Raw genomic sequence first — 20,802 nt, 5'->3', positions numbered from 1 at the left:
GCACCCCTAGTAGCATAGAATAATTTCTAAATATATCTTTGTAATCTTTGCTAAATATCTCAAGCGACAGATTTCTTAAGATTTCTTGTAGATTTCATTCGAAGATATTTGAAATATTTCTTGAAAATCTCCATGACATATTTGTTTATATACGTGCTGAAAGACGTTTATAACCTAGTAGAAGCCGTATATCATCCATCTGCGGCATTCATAATATTTACAAAACGTAATTTACTAGTTTCCTACGATTTTCTCCGGTAAACTACATGCTTACGTAATATGCGTCAAAAACCTCGAAAAATGCGAAATTACCCAACCCTGCGTGCGACAATTTCACTTTGTAAGTGTACAGAGAAAGGGAAACGACATACAAACATGGCGGCACTTCTTTATTCGCTTATAAATCATAATACGTATTTTCATTCCCCGCACAAGTTGAATCCAGGAAACGTCTTCCATCGGCTTTCATATTCTCAAAATCGGCGATTTGCGATGATCATCAATCCTTCGACAACAATGCGGATCTTTCTTCTCTCCTCTTCCGAGCCGGATAATTTCAGATCTCCAGAGAATGCCCTAATTGCGCTTAATAAGCAATTAACTCTATCCGGATCTGCGATCTATCCACCACAGGTCGCAATTATTTAGTTGCGACCGACGTTTAAACTAATAACCGGTGTGCGACATAACCTCATTGCTTCCGAGCGCAGTTCTATATCGCAACTGGTCGTTGTTTGCGCGACCTAATGAAAAAGCGAATCAAACGGGGGGGAAGAAAAAAGTAATGCGCGATGTTAGAGGAACCGCCGGATAGTGCACGTGCATCGTTGCATTATTGCAGCGAAGTGCACCTTAGGTAATTGAACTCGGGGATAATTAAATTGATGCCCCTGGCGAGATTGTCGGTCCAGTCGGGGAAGAAATGCGCAGTCGCAACCGGGCAATCTAGTTTTAATGACGAAGGATGAGATTTTCTTGAAAACGCAGAAAAGTTACGCTGTTAAAAAGAAACTATTACAGTTTTATACAACTTCCGAAGTTTTATCCAGACATGGTACATTGTATACCATTTCCAAACATTAATAACATATATTATAAATTTAATATCCGTGTGCTTATTTTTGCTGCAAAATTTCACAAACTTCTGATATAACGTTGCAAATTTTTTTTTTCGAAGTTCATCATAAATGTAGAAGGATTCACTTTTGAGACGTGACATTCATTATTTTATCACAATCTTATCTATCACAAATGAAATACTCGACATTTTTTTCCCCGTCAAGTTTTGGGAAGAATAAATCTCTTTTTTTTCTGGTTTTAGATGCTTCAATTTTCTAATCGTTTAACGGCACCGAGCTCACCGATCGCGTAACGACGTCCGGCTGGCCGCCATTGCTCAACGGAATAATTACGTCTGTACTCTGCAACTAGCGCCGTTTACAAAGCGAAATTGCGATCGAATGGGAGCATTACAAGGGCGATTGACTTAGAGAAAAAACTGCGTCGTTACGAGGCTCTCTTGTGCATTTACATTTTTTCTTTTTTCCTGCGACGCTTTCTTGTACGTTTGCATTTATTGCGTACACTCCTGGATTAATTAATTCCTCGTTCATTTCAGATTAGAATTTAGGTTTGGGATAAAATTCAGGCCGACTTATCCCTCGATTTGAGGTTAGGGTTGGTCGAGGTTGTAAAGGTTCGAGAAGCTTCTGGAACCGATAGGTCGATAATTCCGATCCGTTACTTCCTGCTCCGGGGAATTAGCCGTTCGGTAAGGGGTCACTATCGAACGATTTCCTCCTCGCAAAAGGAGTTCGAAATGATAACGTTCTAACCTATCTCTCGAGGTGATTGCATCGTGTTAATACAGCCTCTTATCGATTACGAGTACGCGTCGTTCTAGACTATCGGCTGCGCTCACGTCGTTGGTTCCGGAGCAGTTACGGGAAACGAGATCGTCTTACCGTCCCAATCTTTACGAGGAAACGTAGAAATGATATATTCTTTCTAAATAATATTTATAACTCTGACGGTATTCGTTAAGATTATTTCGCGTTATCTTATGAATATCATTTTTAAACGTCCCGGGATAACGGAAAGAGAAAAGTAGTTCCTGAAGAAACGGAAAACATCGAAGACTTTGTGATTTCGATTAAAAGCTAAAAGAAATGAAGTGGATTACATTAACTTCGGATAAGACATGTTGTAAACTTGTCCACGGTGTCGGCTAGGATCACGGAGCGTGACTTGACGATATGCAAATTCCGAAAGGAGTAAATTTCGGCTTCGGGATCCGGACAAGGTTTATGTAGTCGACGTTCCTATAATTTTTCGGACGAAAATGCGAGATGCGCGAATCATGCAAATCGACCTTAACATGGCGGCGTGGCATTAGTAATGGAAATTTCCTCGACGGCGTTTATTGATATTTCGCTGGCGGTTGAAAGTGCTTTTCGAATTCCCGCCACAAAAGTGAATTTATCCACCCGATCACACTTTCATGCCCCACATAAACCACGTTAGAATTGCAACGTTGCGTAACAAGTGTCTTTGTAAGAATTACATTGACGCGGAATTTTCAACGCGACTGCAAGTGCTGATAAGTTCATCCAAATCGACTCTACACTGAGAAAAACGATTAATTGGCTGAAGCTAATATGTATATTGTCGCCTGAATCATATATAATTGCAAGAAACAATTATTTCGTTGAGAAAAAAAATGATACCGCCCACTTAAACTAATTTCGCTTACTCTTCCTGACATTTCTTTGGATGTACTCGATCGCAGGATTTTGTTGTAGCAATGCATCTTTGGCTTTAATTAAATTTTCATTTCTCAGGGTATCACAGCCCCGAGCTTTAGATAATAAGAAATGTCATCGAAAGGTATCCCGTCGCTAATCGGGCATTTTGTATGCGTGTAAAAAATGAGAAACCGTAAATCTGGGCCGGGAAAAGGCGTGGAGCGGTAATTTAAGCAAATCGATTGACAATGCGATTTTACGGCGTCGATCTAGCAATTGCCACTGGTAGACATTCACCTGGAACGTTTCTAGATCCTCGACATGTTAGTTATTATTTTAGTTGGCATTTCTAAAGCACATTGCCCAGTTAGTCGTGCACTTAGCCCGGCGAGTCGGGCACTTAACTCGAATTCCGAGTTCTGTCAATTTCGCCGATACGGCCGTCCGATTGCGAGTCCTTACCTCGGGGGATTGTTTTTTTCCCTCGTTTAGAGACACTTACCGACACTCGGGGTACATATTCATACGCACGCAATTACCGGCGACTCAGTATTCCGCAAATAGTCGGCACATCGCCGAGTACGCCGATTCCGTGGCACTAGACCACGGTACGTGCTTTCGTAAGTCCGCACTTTGCCGGCGTGGAAATGCCATTCGTAAGTGCACCTCATAAACCGAATTCCATCGCATAGGTGCATTGCTTCCGATGTTGTGCTCTTTTTCAGGTGGCGGCGGTTCTTTTACTCCTCACCGACCCGGACAACTGTGAGAAGGGATTTCATCCAACGTTCCATTTCCCCATACATTTTTTTTTACCCCGCTCTTACGAACAGGAGAACCGTGAGAACGGATTTCTTACAAATTTTATTTAAGTTTCGTTTAATTTTTATTTAAATTTCCCCTTTATTTATAGTGCCAGGGAAACATTCGAGCCAACTTTTTCGACTTTTTCAGGCGTGATCGTGAATGAAAAGAATACTCTTAGCTCCTCTCAAAGGACAATGCGGTGGCACAGTTCCTGACTTTTGTGGTGACAATGTTCCTCACGGATCCTATTTAGGCTGAAGATCGCATTTGCATCTCGAAGCCCGAAACCTCGAGCTCTGTTCTGTACACTTCAACCGGGGAAATTGACTCCTTTGTGTCGTCGTTCCAACTTCGTGTCCTTTGATGTTGTTTTGTCGATAGCGAACAAACCTCAGGGTCAAATTTGCATGTCGCGGGTCTCTTGTAATTAGAAATTCACAGAGTCGCTCTTTTTAACGAGAAATTGGGGACTCTCGGTTTCCATTTTCTAAAATCTTTTTCCTTCTAATTATTTCTCATGGAGCTTCCAGATAGTTATCATTTAGTTCCCGTTTATAAAGGCACTATTTTCAACAATTTTTGTTGAACTTTCGATTTCCCGACTCCAGGAATTTTTTTTCCTTAGAACCATTAGCCGCGAAGCTTGCAACTCCTCATCCTTGCGCCTCCACGAGGCGACCTCAACCTTTCAGCGTCCACTCTTAATTACCATTTAGTTGCCATTTATAAAGGCACTATTTTCAACAATTTTTATTGAACTTTCGATTTACCGATTCCAGGAATTTTTTTCCTTAGGACTATCAGCCGCGGAGCTTGCATCTCCTCGTCCTTGCGCCTCCACGAGGCGACCTCAACCTTTCAGCGTCCACTCTTAGTTACCATTTAGTTGCCATTTATAGAGGCACTATTTTCAACAATTCTTATTAAACTTTCGATTTCCCGATTCCAGGAATTTTTTTCCTTAGGACTATCAGCCGCGGAGCTTGCATCTCCTCGTCCTTGCGCCTCCACGAGGCGACCTCAACCTTTCAGCGTCCACTCTTAGTTACCATTTAGTTGCCATTTATAGAGGCACTATTTTCAACAATTCTTATTAAACTTTCGATTTCCCGATTCCAGGAATTTTTTTCCTTAGGATTATCAGCCGCGGAGCTTGCATCTCCTCGTCCTTGCGTCTCCACGAGGCGACCTCAACCTTTCAGCATCCACTCTTAGTTATCGTTTAGTAGGCATTAGCGAGGCTTGACTCTGTTTTCCTGCACAGTTATCGAGCAAATGCGATTTCGAGTGGGTACCGTTTCACTGGTGCGCGTTCACTAACGTCGTTAGCCTAAATTCTCCCTGTTCCCGCTGCAGGGTCCAGGCTCCCTTGCACTCGGCACTCGGTGCACTTAGCGCCTCTTTGCATGAGCATGTCAAATAAAAATAAACTCCTTAACCCACGGAAAGTCGTCCCCTTTTTTTATTATCCCGTCGACTTTCTCGAGCCACTTACGCCAGCGAGGCGAGAAAATCCACATTAACACTTACATGAAACGTTTCCATAATTTAGGCAAATCTTTCCTCGCGGCCCGGAAGTGATGAGAAACCCGCAAACGAGCTCTATTTTCGTCCAAGCGGTGGAAAAAAATTCAGTGACGGTTTACGTCGATCGATTAGATTTACGATTCTCGCCTCGTAAACGCGAGACGTATCTCGGACTGATCCGGAGTGAAAGCTGCATCAACATTCATCACCGACCGACTGGCACGACCGTAACAAGGTGGTGATAATTAAACGAATACGTTGGGCACCACATTTTCCCACTTGGAAGGTTCGAAAATTGGCAATAAATAAAGGAACGATGGATGGTCGACTTTCCTGAGAGCTTTATAACGAGTGACGATGCGAAAAGGTGCTAACAACGTTAATCGTCATCGCTGATCGTGCAAAGCGACTTAGAAAAATAAAAAATGTATGTTCTCTCAAGTTTTAAGCTAAACAAACCTAACAATGTTAAATTACGCTGATAATTACTACATGGGCGTTTCGGGTATACATGTGTTTTTATGTGCACTTGGCGCGGAACTCAGCCGAGTTTCTTGGCAATGCAAACCGTTGAGTGGCATAATGTAGAAAAAATATATTCTCCATATTTTTAAGCCAAAGAAAGCTAAACTTCGCAGGTAATGACTGGATGAGCGTTTTGAGTATATATGCGCTTAGGTGTGTACTTGGTGCGGAACTCTGCCGAGTTTCTTGAAACGATACTAGCCTGCGCACGGCAGGATACACTTTAGGTGTTAAATGCAGAACAGAGTATTTTATACCCCTTTTTTCATTCTCGCTTCTCGTTAACACGCCTTTAGATGGCAATGGACTAACTGGTGCAGCTCTCTTCCGAGAAACTCGTGCATTTACAATGTAGCCGATCGCAATTCGCGTATCGACACGGTAAACAGGGTTGAACATGGGTATCGAGCAAGAAGCTGTACCGACAAGAAGATACCGGTACGGGGAACATCCTCTACAAGAAGACACCGAGCGTGCGAACTGGACGACGACGTCGCACTTCCTGGAGTTGCTGGTTCAAAGATGTTGCAATCACTTGCAGGACCTGATAAAACCCTGCAAAGGTGAAGAACTTCATTAAAATCAATCCTTAATGTACTAAAGACGTATATACACACCTCGATATACGGTTGATAAGAATCTTAAATTTTATAACTAATTACCGATAAAGGACATAATACCAAAGAAGCATTTAGTTAATTCGTATATCCAAAGAATAATTTCCGTCGCATCCGATTCTTTATTTTCGAGTTTACTTGAGTCAGATAATTATTCTCCGAATTAACGAAATATTTCTTTGGTTCAATGGATTTTTTTTCCGAAGTGGCATCGCGTTTTAAAAGTCCCCAGGAAATGCAAGGGATCCACTTCCGGTAGCACCTTGATGTCACCACGAAGAGACCGACACCTGGCAGAGGAGGTGGCGACGGAGGTGGAGTTAATGGGTGAAAAAAGGAAAGCTCGCGCACGCGTAAGTAAGTAACCACCGGCGGACGACGCAGGTCCCGACTGGTCTTGGATGGTCTTGGCGCCGCGCGGGGTCTTCCGGGCCCGACGGGGCCCGACGAGGGCCGAGGACGCCCGAAGAGGCCCGAAGAGGCCCAGCGGGCCGCGGAGTGGGGGTGGCCGGCCGGCATGGGAGGAGTTGGTCGAGTCCCGCGGAGACTGTGAGCAGCTGCCGCGGACTGCGGGGTCCACGGATGGCAGTCCAGCACGATCGGGCCCAGTCGACCAAAGTCGACCAGCCGAGTCGCAGCAGCGACAGGTCCTCTCGCCCAGCCAACCCCGCGATCGCTGGATGACGGGATCCTCGATTTCGTAGGACCTTTCGTCCTCAAAGCCCCCAGGACCTACGAGGCCCTCCTCCAAGGGACCCGGGCATTAGTCCCCGAGTGTCGGTCAAACACCACAGGGTGGTGGGGTCGAACAAAGGGACAAAGACCAAACAGTGTCGCCGAAGGTTCACCACGGAAGCCGAGCCCGAACTGACCCAGGACACGATTTTGTAGGTTGCCCCATGACGTGTCAAGGTGGACGAAGACATCGGCGATCATTAAGCCCTTCTCTTCAGGAGATTACCCGGAGTTGTCGCGGTTGGAGGCCCCAGAAGACGTGACCACCCAGGAGACCACCCATTAGCAGGCTACCCCTGGGGTTGGTAGCCTCGGGAGCGCACGTATCCACCTTGGGGGCTCAAAGACCTGTCATCGGTACCCACGTGGAACAGAAGCCTCGAAGATAAGCAGGGAAAGTCGGACAAAACCGTCTACGAGGGATCGCGAGAACCGATCATACCCGACCAGATCTTGTCGTGGTCTACGTAATTGGCAAGAAGACCATCCGCACGTCGGCATCTCATCAGCTCTCGGCAGGCTAAAAACATTCGTGCCGGTCACTTTCTTGCGTTCAGTGGTTTCTTTGTAGAGACCACCGCATCACGTGCGGCATTATATCGCGATCGGTAATCACGATCGGCGATATGGTCCCGGGACCATCACCATGAAGACCGTTTTCTTGATGGTCCCGGGCACGTGCCCGACACGATAGGGCCCATTATTCACGCTCATTGCGGCAATTCGAAATTATTCCTGGCACGACGTCACCTGAGTCGATAAAGCCAATCTTCGATCCTGATCGACGGGCCATCGACTCTGGCTTTATCATAGATTTACCATACGCGACGTTGCCCATGCCGAAGGGCCCTTTCTTCGTGTCCTAGTGCCTTTCTTCCTCTATTTACACGTCGAAGGTGCCATGGCGAGATCGCTATCGCCTCGATGTCGATTCTGATAGAGACGATGAGAGACGGGCCGACGATGATGGCCATTTTGAAGGTTATGTGGCGTATTTTGGAGAGAAACGAGTGATCGCATCGCTGCGGTATGATGGGTGAAGTGATCAGGGTGTCCCGAAGGGCTCCGGATGTCGGCGAGTTCCTCAGGGATGCCATGCTGTCCCAGAGGTTTGCCGATGTCGCCCTTTGCTGTCCAGGAGGCCAGAGGTTCCTTGCTCATCGACTGGTCCTCTCCGCTGCCAGCCCGTATTTGCAGGTCAGACAATTTATTTTCATTGATTAATTCATTCTCGAGTTTAAATAAAAATGGTACTCGCCGTGCCTATCAATTGTCGTAGTTTAAAATTTATCCGTAAAATTGAACCTGGCGTGGCTATTGTTTCCTGTAAATTGTTGCCATCTCTTGAAATTTATTCGTGAAAATGGTCCTCTCCACCGGCAGCCCGTAATTGCAGGGTAGAAGATTTATTTTCATTGTTTTGATTAAATCTCGATAAAAATGGTACTTGCCGTACCTACTGCTTGCTGTAAATATGTTGTATCATACTTTAGGAATCGTCCAGAGAAATAGAATGTACTGAAGGAAAGATGTAAAAATCCCATCAATTGAGACGTGTTCCATCGATGGCATTGTAATTTGACCGTACTAACGGTGCTCATGGATTACTATGGAGAACGGGTACCGAGTCATGACTTGCTGCGATTCGTGCGGACCATATTAACGCAAACTCGAGGGAACTACCGTAAACCGCCTTTAAAGTCGCTTTTAGTGATCCGAGTCGCGCAGTTATTCCTGAAACGAGAGGAATGGCAAAAAGGGGTACGGCGGTATTTATGAGCGAAATATTTTTAAATGGGGGGAAAAAAGTGATTAAGCGCTGGGGGACCTTGCGAGTCGCCACTCGTTGGCGTGAAGACTGATTAAATTAATTAAAAATCCCCCGAGGGACGCCGAAAGGAAATCGCCCGAGCGAAATATCCGACGCGGATAAAAAAGTCATTAACCGCGAGAGGTACGTCGATTACGACATCTACGTACGCGTTATCATCTGCACGTGCGATGATTAATGGCACAGCCTTTCGGGCCTTGTATCGCCATTAAATCGGCCGATTAAGTCTCGCGCTCTTCGAGCCTTCACCTTCCTCGTGGCCGCCATATTGTCTTAAGCCGTTCTGTCTTTTTTTTTTCTTGGTTCTAAAAATAATTTTTTTTCTTTATCAAGGACTAATCTACATAGAATTGAAGTAAGAATACATAAAATCATTAACCGTAAGAGAGCATTTGCGCTTCTTTAAACCCTTTGAACACGGAGCCATTTCGACATATGGGCGAAATTCGTCTGACCGTGCGGGCAATATTGGACCAAACGTCGGGCGCCTTTAGGCGCTCTTAGTAGCCAAAGGGTGAAGAAAGTAACATTCAACCCGAGGGTTTATTCACTCAGGAAATCATGGATTTTAATGCTCGAAATCACGTGGAAGTCAGGAAATTCCAAGTAGAAATCACTGTAAATCGTTGGAAATCACCGACACACGTTGTCTCGATTTTAAGGCCGATCGTCTCTTGTTACCGAATCACACTGTTGCTTATCACATGAAATCAAATACAATCGGTTCTCGAGGAAGGAAATTATTTTCACCTACGCTCTCGGATCAACCTGAAATCTTTTACCCGCAAGTTTTACCGGGAGACCGATTTGCATATTGCTTGCCGAATTTCACGGGGGGAAAGGATGCGTTATTTACGGAATTGTTAATTGAGAATGTAGTAACGCTAAGATATCTGGGAAACAGAAAAGGGTCGACGAGGTTAGGGGAGACAGTAAATTATCCTAACGAGCTCGAATTAATTCCCGCGAGGAATTGCGGGGAAATTGGCGGGCAAATCAATGAGTCGGCCTCTCTGCGAAGATCGATGAAATCGAAATCTCGTCCAGGAGGATAAGTCGAGGTGTAACGACTCGCAGAAGCGTGCAATTTATGGGCCAGCGCCCTGAAATCAAACCGTCCCCGGTGCTTTGCCTACTATTACAATCTACGTATCTATCGAGCATGGAAAGAGATATTAGATAATATCCCCCCCTTTCATGGCGGCGTCAAATCGGCTGGATATGGTTTTGCAATGTCGTTCCCTCCGCAATTAGGCTTGATTTGTAATCCCCCGCGATTATAGTGTTTCCCTCGAGTACGGTTATTACTCCGTAGCCGAACAATCGGGTTCCTTTTTTTTTCTTATTGTTTTCTTATAAATTTCATCTAATTCACGTTGCCAGGTTTTGTTTCCCCTGATATTCGACCTGGCCAACCTTTCGATCCGACCGAATTATGCAAATTCTCCTGCGATTTCTCGGGAAAAAAAAAAGAAAAAAAAACCGACTTTTGACCCGCGCTCGAAATAAACGCGGCATTACTATCCTCGTAACATATTTAATTCACTCAGAAAATCGAAGCCTAGTATTTAATACCGAGTAGAAGGTAAATCTACGATATCAGTTTATTTTATCAGAGGCTTTTCTCCGCCCAGATCGCCGGTTAACCATCAATTAATGCAACATATCCTATCTATTAGATAAACTCCACAAGCATTTTCGTGATTTTAATTAGTCCAACGTTTTTAACTAACATTCTGATAATCTATCATGGCGGTCGATATCCCGATTCCGATAAGTAATCTTCCTCCTCCCAATCTCGCGATATATCTTATATATTTTTATCAACACATGGCTCTGCCTTCTGGATTTCCCGATTAGATATCGAGAATTAAAATTAAAAATTGAAGAATCGAGAAATTTTTGGAGGGAAGGGGTTTTTTTGCATATTTTTTTTTTTTTGATAACGGAGGAGGCATTACGTAGGGTTGATGAACCCTAATAAAAATTAACAAATCGACCGACAGGGCGATGAATGAATGATGAATTTGTTTATTTCTATTTATTATACAATATCTCCGTCCCGGAAGTGCGGGATTCAGGTTCCCTCTCGAAGGGGGAGAGAAAAAAAAAGCGGGGAGAATTGCGAATTTTCGGAGTAATGTTTAAACAATCGCCGATGCGCGGCCTGTAATCACGCCTACGTTTACGAGCTCCGTGTAGATAATTCCGGAATTCGCGGTAAAACCGGGAAAATTGCCAGATCGCATCTGAAGTATACCCCGAGCACGCGATAGGACAATATTGCAAGATCGGTGGATGTAAACGCGCGATATGACAATATTGCAGGATCGGTGCATATGAGCGTGTAATGAGACTATTGCACGACCGCTGAATATAAACGTATAATAAGACGATATTGCACGAGCGCTGAATAAAATCGCATTTCCGACAATGCTGCACACTAGTTGCACATAAATGCGGGATAGATGTCAATATTGCACGGTCGTTGAAAGTAGATAGACTTAACACTGCACACTCGAGGCATTTAAATGCTTAGGAAGACAATGTTGCCCGCTGTTTAATGCAACTTTATGATGGCAGAATTTTTCAAGTCGTACATAAAAGTTGATAATTTCGTATGTACAACAATGTGCTCAATATTGTGCACTCCCAATTTCCGGCGACCTTGCCGGATCGAGTGCATTAAAAAGTGCATTAAAGTCCGATGCATGCTTTTGACGTAACCATTTCCCAGAAAATTGCGCCGAGGGATACGATTAGTGCAATAATCGCAAGTCGATTAATTTACAAAGTCCGTCGACGTAGGAGAGCCCCCCGCATATAATCAGGCATGATCGGTTAATAATAATGTATTATGAATCTTTTATATCGCCCCCTGTGTAATAAGACCGAATTTATTAACGCCAAGTCCGTGGCAGATCTTCGAAATCGTCGCTGGGGCCTCGAATCAGATTTCCGGGTGGGAAGTGTGCAAAAAAGTCCTCGCCGATTAGGTCTTCAATTATCGAAATTATAAATCAGCCCGTAAACGCCGTCGCTCGCGTATTTGTAGATAGCGTAGTTTATGGCGGTCAATTACTCGACGGCGCAGGCCGGCGCAATCGGACAATCTCTTTCGATTGATCGATTTTTCCCTGTCTTTCGAGATTTACTGGGAAACCCGATCGACCGATTTTATTGTACCTCGCGACCCGTTATTAATGCCATTTTTCTATTTTCTTTTCTTTTTTTTATCTTTCCCTGCAATCGGCGTCGATGGAACTGCACAAGTTTCAGCGCTCCAACTTCGACGGCATATTTCAATTAAAGGGAAATCTCCGAGAAAAATGCATTAACTCTATATAATGCAACATTTCAATATGTCGGATGTAAAGAAAATTTTCGGTAGAAAGAAATACTTTTACCGGATGAACAATCAGAAAGAAAGTGGTATTTCGCGCTTTTAATCGAGAATTTATCTTCCTTACGGCTTGTGGAAATTTATTCGTTTGTTTAGCATGCCATACTTTCTAGAGGATTGAGACGTGGTTGAGACTACACTGGGAGACATCAATGCCCTCCCATCCTGCACAGGCGATGCCGTATCTGCAGGGGAGGCATTTATGTCCGCCATTGTACACTGGGAGACATCAATGCCCTCCCATCCTGCACAGGCGATGCCGTATCTGCAGGGGAGGCATTCATGTCCGCCATTGTAAATTTGATGCAACCATAAGATTTCTTCTGCTCGTACAATTATAATTGCAATAAGATACTTTATCGGCAATGTTGTCATTTGCTGGGCGTGCGAATGTCTATTTTTTTTCCCTTCCTTGCACAAAGGAAGATCAATCGAAGCGCGATCGATTATATTCCTCCCTTCGGAGAGATCGATCGCCGAGGTTGCGCAATCGCTGCGCGCAATCGGAGGCATTATTTTTAATATGCAAATGTTGATACCTATAATTGTCCGTGCCCTCGTGGTTTAGTTTATTTATGCGAGTACCGATAAACGAGCGATCGCGGATAATCACCGACAGCGGTTCGCGGTTAATTATTATTTTCATTCAATTATTACGAGAGAACCGAGCCGATCGAAGCGATGTAACGAATCGCCGATGGCGATTCGAGATCGGCAAAAATAGGAATTCCGATTCCCCGTGTCTAGAGATCTGCCGGGGGGAGGGAAAAAGGAAGAAATCGAAAAATCACCCGCCACGATTTCCGATCGTTTTTCCTCTCCGATGAGCCGCTAGGACGATTTTGCACGACTCGATGAGTTCCCATTTTATAGCCAGAAAGTTCCCGATGACCGTCATGATTTGTACTCTCGAGTCGGTCCCAGGAATCGTGGAAAAGTCCCGAGAATGACTGTAACCGATTCGATGATTTTCTTATAAATTAATCTACGGGATGGAAACAAAGAGATGGTAATTTGTTAAAGCTGGATACCAATCGCAGGTAGTATATGCGAATTTCTACGCTTAGAAAGAAAAGTGTCATTGAACCAAAGAGATGGTTCATTAATTTAAAGTGCACTCGCTTATGGATTTGATTCTCTTGTTATCGATCATTAAAATGACTTACGCATTACGTGGATCGTTAATCGCGGTTGAATTTCCTAGAGCTCGGATTTTACTGCATCGGCGATTTTTGGAATCGCGATTAAATTGGCAAAAATTATGTTAACAAAAGAACGTGTCCCCGACAGTGCGACATAATGGCATGACGCGATCGGCGTGTAATTTAAAAATGGGAATAATTTATTGTAACAATTTGCACGGTCATTACTATGTGGAAAATGATGTCAAAGGGTAAAGACGTGTCGACTGTGCCGAGGGAGCATTAATTTCGCAAGGATCGGCGTTAAGCCTAGATCGCGATTAAAATGAGTAATTTATACGTTATGCGAGCTGTTAATTACGATCCCCTTTCTAAAGCTCGGATTGCGTTTAGCGGCGCATTATTCGATGCGAAAGATAACGTAATGGCGATCAGCATTTACATGTCGGAGCGGCTATGGCGTGAAAGTACACTCGAAACAACCGATTAAGGATCGATCCGGCGAGAAATCGGTTATCGACAACGATTGACTAGAAATCTGGGCGAAAAATGTCCGTCCGATTTCTTTTCTTCCTTATGTCGAATCCCCTAATCGCCGCCGACGTAAACGTGGGATCGTTTACAGTAATTACGACCGATTGCTCCACATCCGGCACAACGTGGCGATAAATAACGTTAACTAGCTCACACTTGTCCATAAAATTTGATTCCTGACCTACGAGGCATATTTCTGGCGCATGTCTTAGCAAACGTGCCTGGTCATCGATTATAACTGAATATGTAATCGATGCTCTTCTAGGTTTCACGAAAAAATTTCTGGACTCCATTTCCCCTATCCGAATGCGTATCAGTAACTTTATAGACGTTAACTTTTCTTTTTCCTTTTTTATACGGGGGAAATCTGCACAAAACGCTCCGATTTTATGCGTTAAAAGCCGCAATGGATACTTTCGGACATTAGACGTTAACTTAAACTAAGCTAAATTAATATTTACAATTTTTTTTTTCTGTTTTGATCACTTAAATGGTGATTTATTGAGAACTATCGGATTAATATTGGAGGTGTCCTTTCCGGTTGATTCTTCTTATGGATGGGAAATTTTCATTCCCAGGAAATGAAAATGCAATTTTCTGGGATTTACAATTTTCTGTATTTTTATCACTTAAAGATATGACGATTTATTGAGAAGTATCGGATTAATATTAGAAATATTTTTTCGGATGATTCTTCTCGTGAATGCGATATTGGTCTTTCCAAGGAAACGAAGATGCAATTTTCTGGGATTTACAATTTTCTGTATTTTTATCACTTTAAGATATGACGATTTACTCAGAAATATCGGATTAATATTAGAGATGTCTTTTCCAGTTGACTCTTCTTATGGATGGGAGATATTCCTTCCAAGGAAATGAAGATTTCACGCGGTTACGACGGGAGTCGTGTGCAGTTTCTTGTGCAGCGGTTGAGTGCACTGTTTTATGCCTGCAGTGAGTCAACCGCAATAAAATAGCTGCGTGCAAGCATTTTAATGCCAACTGCTATCTCGACGATCGAGGGTGCCGTTTAGGATGCATGGAAATATATATGCCGGACCCTCGAGAGATCTCGGATGCGATCGACGTGAACTAGGGAAAGATGGCGGCACTTCTTCCTGAAAAAGGGAAACCTAACCTCAAAAGTGAATCCTAGAGGTTCTTCGCGGAATGGAAATTAAATACACCTCCTCCCGTAAGGGGAGACATAACCTCTGAGGTTAATTTCACTACTCGGCCCCTACAAAAAATGGAAAATTAAACCACGGGGGTTATTTTCCTTTTGTTTATGCGACGTGCAATACGAAGGGGTGTAAAAAGAATATTCGCGCCATTCTCTAGACAATTTAGCAATTATCGCGCGTTTAACGGCTACTGTTTATCGAATCGCCGAGCCGATACTGCGCATTTAGATTGTCGTAAAACCGCGGCGCAGCGAATGGTCGCTAAATTCGTTAATTTCTTTCGAAAGATCGTGGAAAGTGCGGCCGTGGGACTTTTATACCCTGCAGTTAGTTTTTCACATCGGGACTTTTATTCGGGCTCGAGTAAAGATAATCAAAGACGGCTTGGGAACTGTGTCAAGATGGCCGATGGTAAACCAAAGGAGTCGTCAATTATTTATCGGGACGTTTAATCAGCTTTTCACTCATTTACGAGGCTCGCCGGTAATGGGGTAATAAAAATTAACATTGAAATCGGCGGACAGGTTAGAAGCACCGCGAAAGTCAAGAGAGCCATGTCTTGTGATTAACGAAAGACAATTATATCGCCGTATTGAAAGCCGCATCTTCGATCCGTAAATTAATCTCTCCGTTGTTTAATATTATGTGGGTTAATTGAATTATCGGAAAAGTGAGGAACGTCTCCATGTCGGAATAAAGATTTAACGCTAAAACTGACTCGTTTAGTTGAAAGCACCGAGAAAGTCAAGTGAAGTCTTTAAAGGCGAGTCAGGCCATTTCGCGTATGCGTCGATTAATTATTTTCTTATTAAATTACGCAGGGGAATGACATTACGTAGTATAATTGACGTGTCGGGAAAGTGGGAAGTGCCGTTTAACTGATAATAAATAGATTAGCGATGAAATCGCTGCCCTTATTTAAGAGCACCGCTAAACTCAAGTCTTGGATCTCTGACGGAAGTCGAGATTTGCACCTGACGAAAGTCAATTATCGCGGAATTGAAAGCCGCATTGCATTTACGGCCGACTACCGGAATATATCGGGGAGGAAAAAATGTCGCTTTGCCGATAAGGCGTATCGACGGGTCGTCAACTAATTATCGCGTAATTCAGAGCCGTTGTTTAACAACACTCACGGGTCCGTTCGCATTGGCGTAAGGTCCCCGGATAAAATCGACGAGAATGGGCCCTAAAGTTGCTAATTTGCCGAATGATCGTGATAAATGCAGCCGCCGGGCTTTTACGACCGGCAATTCATTTTTTCACCTCGCTTCGTTGGTCTCCCTGGGGTAAATGCGACATTGCATTTAACTGGCGAAATTGAATCGACGAGGAATGCCTGTCGAATGGACTAATTTTATTATAATCTCCCAATGAAGGAGAAATATATATATATTTATTTTTATATATAATTGAGATTATTAAAATCGACGAACGTCGACGATGAAAAGGAGAACCACTGCAGTTCTTCAATTGAATCGGGTGCATTGAATTTATATACACGCTTAGCTGTAACCTGTCGAACCGGCATGCCTGTTGCATCGTGGTCCCATTGACAACACGGCGATGCAACCTGCTCGCTGCAACTGCAGGCTGCAACTGCACGCTGCAAGTGGCTTTAGAAACCGGCGATCCACCCGGCGAAAGTATCACGGGTATGACCCGATATATACACATGCAAGTATCGCAGGAATTGCACCCACGCGTGTCAACGTCAAGTCGTACCTTCCATTAACACGCGTGCCCGTAATCAACGTGTAATTCACTAGCACACGTGTAACTCACCGCGCAAATAGGCCTGTTAGTCGAACGTTTAGTTTTTATTTCCCCACTAGTGGGAAGTCATTTATTTCCGTGAACGGAAAGGCGACGGAATGGATTATCAATCGTGCCTCAAAGTTGGCCGTCATTTTTCTCACTTTGCCCTCTAATAAGTATGGATTGATTTTAATGAGGTTCAGTTTAATTCGGAGTCCAACCATCGCCGGAAACCCCGGCTGATTTTTGCGCCGGATCATTCGACGCACCTGTCGCTAAGCCTAGAAAACAACGACAATTAATTATGCAAATAAGAACAAGGGGCCCAGGTCCGAGAAAGCGAAAGTCCTGGACATGCGCGCACTTTTAGCCGCCATTTCTTGACCAATCGGTTCGCTAATCTAAACCGGGGGCAAAAATGAAACAACTAATTGGCTCCGCGTTGTTCACATTCTGCGAGTTAGAGGCCGATGACAAAAGTCGGTCCCGACTTTAAACTCGGTTTAACTTGCCCCTTGGGGGGGTGCTAATTAATTTCCGCAGATTTTGTCGCAAGGATCGAGTTGGTCTCTTCATGTTTCTTTTCCTGAGGTAGTTTTCGATTTGCTTTCTTTTTATTGTAATCTCCCGGCGAGGCGACCTAACCTAGCTCGAGGGCGCCGGACGACTTTCTTCTTCGAAATTCCTCCATCGACAGTGAAAGCAACCGAGAGGGGGGAGAGAAAGAAACGAAAAAGATCTGTTTCACGCCGAAAGGCGAGAGTACATTTTGCAAGGTCAATATGTAACATAACGACCGGGGGGAGGGAAAAAGAAAACGGAAAGAATTGCAGCCGCGGGTCTCGCGAATGCGACACTGCGGGGTTCCAATCTTGGGAGGGATTTAATTGCCGACTTAAGCGATTTGGACAGGTGATAAAGCCACTTTCGCTCTTATCGACCCGTAACGAGGGCCTGGCGACAATATATCATGCACTGCGTAACGCTTAACCCGCCGAAAAGAAAAAGAAGAGAAAATAAATACCCCCTTTTTCCGCCATCATTGCTCCGGGCTGCGCAGTCGCGGGGGCGCCATCTTTAACCGCCATCTTTAATCCGGGTTTACTTTTAATCGTGGGACTCGAAAATCTCTTTTCTCCGTTCGATTCTGGCACCGGTACTCGCTGCTAAATATTAACCTGCCTGAAGTTTGCAGCCGACAAACATCGCTCGAGAGTCCTCCAGGTGTTCTTTTTTTTTTATCGTTATGTGCTCAAGAAGTGCGTGTTTTAATTTCTTTCTCCGCCGCCATTTCTTTCGTCGTTCCACATTCGACGAGAAGTTCCTTCTACGCGCGAACGGTGGCGCGAAAAACATTCCGCAGGCAACTTCGCGTGAATAGAGACGCGGAAAAAATCTCGTAGAGCGAACTTCGCGATGCATAAATTGTGATATCAAGACGGGTAGCACGAGTCGCCTCGATTTCTTTTCGAGCGTTTCCCTCGTTTTTCCCCTCGCGCATATGACGCACTGTTTCACCTTCTTAATCCTGTTTCTTTCCTACCCCGCTTAGTTTCTTCTCCCTTTTTTGCGATCGGCTTTACATAAGATTTATGAACGTCGGGTTGAAGGTATGAACACGTTTCTTTTCTTGCTTTAGTTCCACACTTCATCCGAGATTTATGAATATCGGGCGAAGATTAAGTCGGCCATTTCTATTCGCCGTGGCGTCGCGAAGAGAAGTTTAGCCGCTTCGATCTAATGTTATGTCGTTGAGAAATCGTTTGTTCTCGCGTCGTACTTTAACTCGGGGTTTAACACTCTTTGATGAAGACATTTTATAAGTCCAAGTCGTCGAGCGGCTACATCGTAAAGCCAAGTTGGGAGGCTCGAAATGCAGTGGGTTTCCTTTGGAGGGCTCGGCCATTAATTACCCGCGACGCCTTACCGGGATAATTATTATTGTGAACTTGGCATACACGAGGTATTGGCGATCGGACAGGAGGAATTAACCGATCGCCGTGAATTCTGCCTCGGCGGAATAAATTAAGGAGTTCCGCACATTGGTCAATCGCTCGCGCGTGAAAGATCGTGTCTTGAACGAGTGGATGCTCGAAAAGTCGAGTGGATGCTTGAATAGTTTAGTGGATGCTTGAATAGTTTAGTGGATGCTTGAATAGTTTAGTGGGTGCTCGAATAGTCGAGTGGATATTTTACTAATTGAGTGGATGCTCGAATAGTCGAGTGGATATTTTACTAATTGAGTGGATGCTCGAATAGTCGAGTGGATATTTTACTAATTGAGTGGATGCTCGAATAGTCAAATGGATGCTCGAATAATCGAGTGGATACTCGAATACTTGAGTGGGTACTCAAATATTCAACTATACTCAACACTCGAGTATTCATTAGGGTGGTTCAGTATCCACTCGACACTTAAATATCTACTCAAACGCTCGAATATTCACCCAAATACTCGAATATTCATTCAGATGCATAAATATATATATTTATATAGCGAATATATAGCGAATATTTATTCGCTCAAACATTCGAATACCGGCTCATATCTACTCAAATATCTACTCAAACCCTCGAATATCAGTCTGGAATACTAAAATATCCCCCCAAACGCTCGAATATTCACCCAAATACTCGAATAATCATTCAGATGCATAAATATATATATTTATATAGCGAATATATAGCGAATATTTATTCGCTCAAACATTCGAATACCGACTCAAACACCCAAATACCCGGTCGGATACTTGAGTACTCGATCGAACATTCTAATACCCGCTCGAACACTAAAACATCCATTAAAATACTCGAGTATTCGCTCGAACTCTTAAATACCTGCTCGAGTACTCGCACGCGGTGCATCAAAGGCTTCGGTAACGGGCTCTGCATCCTCGGGGGTAAAAAGAATCTTACTGCACCTCGGGCACCGTTACTACAGAAGATCAGGGGTCAGTGCATGAGCTAAAAAAAAAAAGGTCAGCAACCTTCCAGGCCGCGTAATTAGCGAAATTAACATTCCGCTCGCGTATTTTCGCACTTTTCCGCCCCCGTTAGACGCCCATTTCGTTTTAACTCACCTGTGGGACTTCCGGGCGACTTCTGAGGTTAAGACCGTGAATCATCCAAGTCGACTGGGGAAAAGAATCGAAGAATCAATTTCAGTGGTTCAATTAGCCTCCTTCGGAGCGAAAGGCGAAATATTCGTTACGGTAAAATTGCGGCGAGCGTAATTGTTCCCCCCCTCCCCGAACATTCGGAGAAATTAATAATTATCTTATCACTTGCCGAAACTTGTCCTTTTGCCCGGACGAGACTCAGGGAAATCTTACAAGCCAGAAAATCGTGTAACAGTGATCGAAATGATTTTAATACGTACTCAGGATGTGGCGATAAAATTCTCGGGATTTTATATACGTTTCGGCAGAACGCAGTACCATAGAATAGATTTTCTTAACGGCAGAATATATTTTTCTGTTACGTATGAAAATGAAATGGAACTTTCGTCGCGTCCTTGGTATGTCGTATTTCTTGTTTGCTGGGAGACATCAATGCCCTCCCATCCTGCACAGGCGGTACCGCTGTATTCGGTCATCTCGTAAGTGATGAGATTTCTTCTTCTTTTTTTTTTATCTTGTCGATTAAAACGAATCGTGCTTGACCCAGCGGGAAAAATCGGAAGCATTGGCAATCGATCTCTCGTCGGCGGATCGTTAGATAAATCGCGGAATCCCGTTCCTCGCCTAGAAACAGGAAGAAGACGCGGAATTATGAAATCGATGACAAGCGTGACGACGCGTGAGAGATTTACCGCCCGTGGCCAGGTTACTCTAGAAAGTTCGGGTTCGATTCGAATCGACTTTCTTCGAGTGCGTGCCAGAGGTCTCGGTGGATTTATTTAGCGGAAACGGGGATACGCCAGGATTTTTCCCGATTGGTAACGGACAGAGGCTCGAGGTGGCGGCCGCCATCTTGGTGCGCGTCGTTTCTCGGCC

General features: G+C 44.1%; 1 protein-coding gene across 1 annotated transcript in view; it reads left to right on the top strand.

The window, feature by feature from the left end:
* Positions 1-6,783: 6,783 nt before the first annotated feature.
* Positions 6,784-20,802, top strand: part of LOC105702268 (B-cell lymphoma 6 protein) — a 34,503-nt gene continuing 20,484 nt past the window's right edge. The window contains exon 1 of the mRNA XM_012429711.2: positions 6,784-8,152. Within this exon, the coding sequence (XP_012285134.1) occupies positions 7,985-8,152 (168 nt within the window). The 5' untranslated portion in view covers positions 6,784-7,984. The remainder of the gene's footprint in view (positions 8,153-20,802) is intronic.

This window comes from Orussus abietinus, unplaced genomic scaffold (genome assembly GCF_000612105.2).
Source record: "Orussus abietinus isolate OABI.00-Male unplaced genomic scaffold, Oabi_2.0 scaffold29, whole genome shotgun sequence".
In the NCBI taxonomy this organism is placed as follows: domain Eukaryota; kingdom Metazoa; phylum Arthropoda; class Insecta; order Hymenoptera; family Orussidae; genus Orussus; species Orussus abietinus.
This window is presented reverse-complemented; position numbering and strand designations above follow the sequence as displayed.